Consider the following 7,646-nt stretch of genomic DNA (forward strand, 5'->3'; position numbering starts at 1 on the left):
TGCCTCCCGCTGACCCTCCTCCCGTGTCCGCAGCTCCGGGCACGGCGTCTGGTCCAACGAGGGCTGCGTCCTGGTGGAGGGGAACCTGGGCTACTCCGTCTGCCGCTGCACGCACCTCACCAACTTCGCCATCCTCATGCAGGTGGTGCCGCTGGAGGTGAGGCGGGGCGCCCTCCCGGTCAGGCGGTCCTGCTGGGAGGCACGGGGGGGGGGGGGGCGCTGTCGGCCATGGGGACCGAGGGGGGGCCGCTGAGCAGGGAGACGCTCAGGCAGGGACATCGGTGAGCTCTGCTGCTCTGGCAAAAAATATTCTATTCTTTCGGTGTCCTCGGGCAGCCCCAGTGCGGCCCCGCCCCCCAGGTGCAGACCCCGCCCCCCAGGTGCAGACCCCATCCCCCAGGTGCAGACCCCGTCCCCCAGATGCAGGCTCCGCCCCCCAGGTGCAGACCCCGCCCCCCAGGTGCAGACCCCGCCCCCAGGTGCAGACCCCGCCCCCCAGGTTCAGACCCCGTCCCCCAGGTGCAGACCCCGCCCCCCAGGTGCAGACCCCATCCCCCACGTGCAGACCCCATCCCCCAGGTGCAGGCCCCGCCCCCAGGTGCAGACCCCGCCCCCCAGGTGCAGACCCCGCCCCCCAGGTGCAGACCCCATCCCCCAGATGCAGGCTCCGCCCCCCAGGTGCAGACCCCGCCCCCCAGGTGCAGACCCCGCCCCCCAGGTGCAGGCCCCACCCCCCTGGTGCAGACCCTGTCCCCCAGGTGCTGACTCTCGTGTATGTCCTGACGGGGGATCGAACTCGCAGCCCTGGCCCAGTCGGACGAAGCTCTAACCCATGAGCCGCCCGGCCAGGCCTGTGGTCAGAGAGGCATCTGCCAGGACCTTCCCTGTGAGCGAGCCGGGGGCCGGGAGGCCGTTCCTGGCTCCGAGGGCACAGGTGGCGGCAGGAGGGGGGCGGGGAAGGGGGTGCTGTGCCCCGGATGGAGGGCTGCGAGCAGGGCCTCCTCCAGGTCCCTCCCTCGCTGAGCTGCAAGGTGGCGGCCTGGGGCGGGGCCGGCAGAGGGGAGGGAGGGAGGGAGGCAGCCCCGTCCCATCAGCCGAAGACAAAGCCCTGAGCAGTCATGGGCCGCCCGATTTAGACCGGCTGTGGGTGTCTTCGCAGAAGCGAATCCCGGCCGCTCATCGCCAGGGAAGGGCGGCGTGAACGTGGTTTAAAATTATCCAGGCAAAAACACGACAATTACCCATGTTTAAAAAAAACCAAGATCCGTGCCGAAAAGGCACCTTCTCATGAGCCATAAGGGAAAGGGAGGCACCTCCCGTGGGTACCGAGGCCTCGGGAAGGGCAGGGCCCCCGGGGGACGGAGCGGGACCCCAAGGCGAGGCTCCCCTGTGGGGAGGGAGGGTTCGGCAGGCGCAGGTCTAGGCTGGGGGGGGCGGGGGCATTGGGGCGTTTGCCACGTGCAAACCCAGGGCTGACCCCGAAGGACCCAACCCCTGTGGGCGGCAGCCACAGGGCCCCTGGAGGCCACCGCGCCCTCCCGGCGGCGGGACAGGGGCCCCTGACCCTCAGCGGGGCACCCGCGGGGCTGGAGCGCCCACCGGTCCCGGCCTGGCTCACCGCAGGGCCAGACCCCGGCCCTGACCTCTGCTCCCTGCGCTCCGCTCCCCGCACAGCTCACGCGCGGACACCAGGTGGCGCTCTCGTCCATCAGTTACATCGGCTGCTCCCTGTCGGTGCTCTGCCTGGCCGTCACCCTGGCCACCTTCGCGATGCTCTCGTGAGTCCCTGCCGCCCCCACCCGTGTCCGTGTCCGTGTCCGTGTCCCGGGAGGCTGGCGGCTCCGTGCGAACAGGAACCCCCTCCCCGCCTGCTTGGCCCCCTCTACCCCCTCGGTCTCCCTGCTGGCCTTGGTATGAGGAGCCGGGTCTGCACAGCCGGTGGGTGTTCCTCAGTCACTTTGTAAGGAATTTGTATTTTCTAGCCCGAGGCTTGGCTCAGTGGATAGAGCGTCAGCCCGCGGACTGAAGGGTCCTGGGTTCGATTCCCATCAAGGGCATGTACTTGGTTGCAGGCTCCCGGCCCTGGTCAGGGGCGCTTGCAGGAGGCAACCAACCGGCGTGTTTCTCTCTGTCTCTCCCTCTCCCTTCCACTCTCTCTCGAAATCAATGGAAAGAAATATCCTCAGGTGAGGATTATATATATATATATAAAAATTAATTTATTTCAGAGAGGAAGGGAGAGGGAGAGAGAGAAGCATCCATGAGGAGAGAGAATCATGGACCGGCTGCCTCCTGCCCGCCCCCTACTGGGGATCGAGCCCACAACCGGGCCTGTGCCCTGACCAGGAATCGAACCGTGACCTCCTGGTTTGTAGGTCGACGCTCAGCCCCTGAGCCCCGCCGGCCCGGGGCAGCCGGGAGCCGTCCAGGGTCCAAGAGTGATAGATAGCATCTGGACCCGCTTCCCAGAGGCCCGTCATGGCCTCACCCCTGCCCCCTGCCCCCTGCCCCCTGCCCTCTGCCCTCTGCCCTCAGCTCGGTCAGCACCATCCGGAACCAGCGCTACCACATCCACGCCAACCTGTCCTTCGCCGTCCTGGTGGCCCAGGTCCTGCTGCTCGTCAGCTTCCACTGCCAGCCGGGCACAGTGAGTCCCCCCAAACTCCCCCCCTGCTCCCCAGATGCCACCGGGGTGGCGCCTCCTGCAGCTGGAATCCTCCAGCCCGGAATGCAGAGGGACCGCTCCCCCCCCCCCCCCCAGGGAAACGAGGAGATGGCATGCAGAGGACATGGCGTCTGACTGACGGACACCTCGAGGTGGACAGACTGACATTCCAGAGTCCAGGGGGGAAGCCAGGCCTCGGGCTGCTTCCTCTGCCTCTGAACCCCCTTCCCACAGGCCTCCCCTCGGGGACCAGGCTGGAGGGAGGCGGGAACCCTGGCTCCCCGGCGGCTCCACTCTGAGCCAATCCCGTCGCAGGGAATGGGGACCTGCATGCTGATTGGCCGGATCTGATTCCCACGTCTTCCTGGACCAATCACTGTGCCTGGGAGGGAGCATGGGGCAGTGATTGGTTCCCCATGAGTCACGTGCCCCACCCAGACCGGAAACGGGAGGGAGCCCTGACTCCCAGGGCGGAAGTCAGACCACGTGACCCCAGAAGATGCCCCCAGACAGGGGCGCTGGGAGGCGGGGACCCCAGGAAACGCCCCCCGAGAGGCCTGACCTTGGGCCTCTCTGCTGGGCGCCCAGGTCCCGTGCCAGGTGCTGGCCATGCTGCTGCACTACTTCTTCCTGAGCGCCTTCGCCTGGATGCTGGTGGAAGGGCTGCACCTCTACAGCATGGTCATCCGGGTCTTCGGCTCCGAGGACAGCAAGCACCGCTACTACTACGGGATCGGCTGGGGTGGGTGCCGGGGGCTGGGGTGGGTGCCCGGGGCTGGGGCGGGTGCCGGGGGCTGGGGCAGGTGCCGGGGGGCTGGGGCAGGTGCCGGGGGCTGGGGCGGGTGCCGGGGGCTGGGGCGGGTGCCGGGGGCTGGGGCAGGTGCCGCTGGGCAGTGTGTGTGGGGGGGCGGGGGGCAGGATGGGATGGGAGGGGGTTTGCTCTCCCTACTGGCCTTCTCTGCACCTCGAAGAGGCCAAGATAGAAGGAGAACCATGTTGGCCAAACCAGAGCAAAGGTCTCACATCCTGGGAATCACTTGCTCCCCGTGATTCTGACTTCTTTGGGTGTTCTTTTTTTTTTTCTCTTTTTTTCTTTAGTATTTTAAATATATTTTTATTGATTTCAGAGAGGAAGGGAGAGGGAGAGAGAGAGAGAAAAACATCAATGATGGGAGAGAATCATGGATCGGCTGCCTCCTGCACGCCCCCTGCTGGGGATGGAGCCCGCAGCCCGGGCCTGTGCCCTGACCTCCTGGTTCGTCGGTGGATGCTCAACCCCTGAGCCACGCCGGCCGGGCTGTTACCTCCTTGTTTGGGCCGTAGGTTCTCAGAGGACCGGGCTGCCCTGCGTCCGCAGCCTGCCCGTGGCTCTTGGTGTGAATCGGGCGTAAGGCGAATAAATGAACTCGGGAGTGAGAGCGAGGGGCGCGGGCTCATGGGGTGCCCGCTCTGGTCTCCGCAGGGTCCCCGCTGCTGATCTGCGTCATCTCCATCTCCTGTGCCCTGGACAGTTACGGGACCACCAACAAGTAGGCGGGCTCGGCTCCCGCGGGGACAGGGCCGCGAGGGGTCCCGGCCTGGGCGCTGGTCCCCCGGGTTCCCCTGGGGCAGGGGCATCCAGTGGGGAGGGGGGAGCAGGTGGGCAGAGGGTGCAGACAGAACTCTTTTGTTCCCGTGGCCTTCCTAGACACGGGTCACCCCTGGAGCCCGGGTCGGTGACTCTAGCCTTTCGGGGGGTGGTCTGCCAGGGCATGGGGCACCCGCTGCTCCGTAATGACAGCTGGGAACCCACGGGTGCAGGGGAGTGCAGGCGGGTGCACCGGCCAGGTCCGGCATGCGGGGCGTAGCCGAGGGATTTCACGGCAGTCGCCACCTCCCGCCACATTTCCCCGGGGCGGCGGACGGCCGTCGTGGGACCCGGATGAGGACGGGATGGTGTGGGGGCCAGGCCGGGGGGTCACATCCCAGGAGTAGGACCTGCCCTCCGTAAAGAGAGAAGGCTGAGTGGTCGCTTCCCTCCGCAGCTGCTGGCTGTCCCTGCACAGCGGAGCCATCTGGGCCTTCGTGGCCCCTGCCCTGCTGGTCATCCTGGTAGGTGCCGGCCTCGAGGGGGGAGACAGGTGTGGGGGGGGCCCTGGGGCTCCCTGGGAGGGGTCTGGCCCTGAGACGCTCCCCCCTGGTGAGCAGGGCTCCTGTCCCCTCATGGGGCTGTGGCCTGGTGCCGGAAACCAATTCCAGCATGTCATACTTACAAGAGTTTCATCAAAAGGTTGGTGAAGCTTGGGGGCTCAACAAGGGCTGAGCCACGTATGTAGCTTACCTGTTGGAACGGCTAAAAAGCATCTCCCCCAAACCTGAATAGGATAATCGTTTGCTGCCAGACAGCTCAGGGCATCTCAATCTGCATGTTATTGCCTCCTGTTGGCCAAACACCTGAACAGCTGTAGGCTATTCCCCAATCTGACAATGCTTCTGTAAACCCCACCCTTTGAAGTGTATTATCTCCACCTTGCCTGAGGACAGATTGTGTTAATAAATAGCACGGGATCCTGAGTCAAGGGGTAGTCTTTAGCTCCTTTAGCTGAAGCTCCTCTGACCCCCAATGCCTTTCAAAACTATCGTTTGTCCTTGGACTCTTGATTGAATCTACGCACAGCCTTTCTCCAGATTGCTGAGAACCCCTTCGTAATGCTGGGACGAGAACCCCGACATTAATGGCCGCCCGCACTGGGGCTTGAACCCTGGAAACACCAACATTAATGACTACTATTTCACTGTCGGATTTAATGCTTTAGCCTGGACTCATGTCCCAGGTGACGGGGGCGGGGGGGGGGGGGGGGGAGGGGGAGCCGGCCCATGTTCAGGTGGCAGGCAAAGCTGCGGGTGTGGGTCGGGCAGGGAACGGGCAGGCACGTGGGTTCTGACCCCACGGGGTTTCCTCACCCACGGTTTCCTGGTCAGGGAGCCCCCCGGGGCCCAGGGCCGCCTTGGGGAAGGTTGGCGAACGCCTCTGGGAACCCCCCAGCGGTCAGGATTCCCAGGGTCACAGGGCCACTCGGGGTCGAACAGGAATGGGATTCCTAAACTCGTGGTCAGGAGCAGGTGCCGTCAGTGCTCGGTCAGGGGTCAGGGGTCAGGGGTCAGATGAGCCCCCTGCAGGTGTTGGGCCCCTCTCCGATGGGGTTGTCCCTGTGCCGGGAACTGACTCTGGGATCCCACGGAATTCTAACACCAACCCCGCTGGGGGAACGCCTTTGTTCTTTTAAAAAAATACATATTTTCATGGATTTCAGAGAGGAAGGGAGAGGGAGCGAGAGAAACATCCATGAGGAGAGAGAATCATGGATCGGCTGCCTCCTGCACGCCCCACACTGGGGATCGAGCCCACAACCCGGGCCTGTGCCCTGACCGGGAATCGAACCCTGACCTCCTGGTTCATAGGTCGATGCTCAACCACTGAGCCACGCCGGCCGGGCAGAATGGGTCTGTTTTGCTGTCTTTTCTCTGCCCCACGGATATGAGCCCCCAGAGGACAGTCTTGGGGGCCGGTGGGCAGGTGCTCAGGGACCTGGTGACATGCCTCCAGGTGTGTGCAGCCCTGGCTGGGGAGGGCGGCGGCAGGAGGAGTCAGGTGCCGCCCCAGCCCTCACCCGTCCCTGCTTCTCTCCGTCCCCCCTTTCTCTCCAATCCCCCCCCCCCCCCGCAGGTGAACATCGGCATCCTCGTCGCCGTCACCAGGGTCATTTCCCAGATCAGCGCCGACAACTACAAGGTCCACGGGGACCCCAGCGCCTTCAAGTACGTGGGCCTGGGCCGGAGGGTGCCCCGCGCACGGAGGGCGGCTCGGGAGCGGAGGGGGGAGGTCCATCCTGGCTCTAGGTGCCGTCGGACCCCCCACACCCCAAACCAGGAGGTGGAGGGGTGGCTCCTCCCAGGGAACCGGGGGGCTGGAAAACGGGGCGCAGGAGCTGACAGTGGGCGTTGAGCGAGAGACTGGCCGCAGCGTATCCGATCGGATCTGAGGGGAAACAGGAAATGTGTCAACGGCAGGTCGATACGGCAGTTCCTCCGTACTGAGTCCCCGACCCTGTGGGCTAACGTGACAGGTGGCCCCGCCTCTTGGGCTTTTCGGCCTCTGCACACCTTGGAGGGCTGTGCCCTGGGGCAGAAAGATGACCTGGGTCAGGGGTTACGGGTCAGGGGTCACGTCCGTGCTCTTCCCTGCGAGGCCGCCTGTCCCCCAGCCGGAATCGGACAGCCGGGCACAGTGCCCTCCATGCACACGAGGGCACCAGCTCAGCTCCGGGCTCAGGGGGCCAGATCCCTTTCCCACGGAGCCCCCTTCCCCAGCGAGCCCACGGGCTGGCCTGCAGGGGTCTGGGTGCTGGGCACGTCTCCCCGCTGCGTCCTCTGTGGGCGCCTGGGACCCGCTTCCCACCCGGCCCCTGTGCCCAGGGCTGCTCTGTTGTCCCGGGTGACTGGGCCCTGAGCCAGCCCTGGGGACCCCGCGTCCCCGTCCCGGGGGGTCAGCTCCCCGCCCGGCCCTGCCCGCCCCCCAGGCATCGCCCTCTCGCCTCCAGGTTGACGGCGAAGGCCGTGGCCGTGCTGCTGCCCATCCTGGGCACCTCCTGGGTCTTCGGGGTGCTGGCCGTCAACAACCAGGCCGTGGCCTTCCAGTACGCGTTCGCCATCCTCAACTCCCTGCAGGTGGGCGCCCGGGGCCCCGTGTAGAGGGCAGCCCACAGCCCCCGCCCCCGCCCCCGCCCCAGGCGGAGCCTGTCTGGGAACTGCCTGTCCCTGAATCTTGGCCCACGCACACCCCCCACACCCCACCTCCCCTGGTCCTAGCGGCTGCCTGCCTGCAGGTCACATGACCGCGGGTCCAGGATGCCCCTCCCTCCTCACGGACCGCAGAGCACCTCGCTCCCTCCGGGCTCCCCAACAACAGGCTGGGCCGGCGCGAGCTGCTCCCCGACCCGTG

The 7,646-nt window shown here is 66.0% G+C and overlaps 1 protein-coding gene across 1 annotated transcript in view; it reads left to right on the top strand.

Moving 5' to 3' along the window:
* The window catches only part of ADGRD1 (adhesion G protein-coupled receptor D1), a 37,793-nt gene that overhangs the window by 27,251 nt on the left and 2,896 nt on the right, over positions 1–7,646 (top strand). Inside the window, exons 16-23 of the mRNA XM_054712379.1 lie at positions 34–157; positions 1,675–1,778; positions 2,536–2,647; positions 3,254–3,407; positions 4,128–4,194; positions 4,690–4,756; positions 6,372–6,463; positions 7,246–7,372. Coding sequence (XP_054568354.1) covers positions 34–157; positions 1,675–1,778; positions 2,536–2,647; positions 3,254–3,407; positions 4,128–4,194; positions 4,690–4,756; positions 6,372–6,463; positions 7,246–7,372 — 847 coding nt within the window. The remainder of the gene's footprint in view (positions 1–33; positions 158–1,674; positions 1,779–2,535; positions 2,648–3,253; positions 3,408–4,127; positions 4,195–4,689; positions 4,757–6,371; positions 6,464–7,245; positions 7,373–7,646) is intronic.

This window comes from Eptesicus fuscus, chromosome 23, assembly GCF_027574615.1.
Source record: "Eptesicus fuscus isolate TK198812 chromosome 23, DD_ASM_mEF_20220401, whole genome shotgun sequence".
In the NCBI taxonomy this organism is placed as follows: Eukaryota; Metazoa; Chordata; class Mammalia; order Chiroptera; family Vespertilionidae; genus Eptesicus; species Eptesicus fuscus.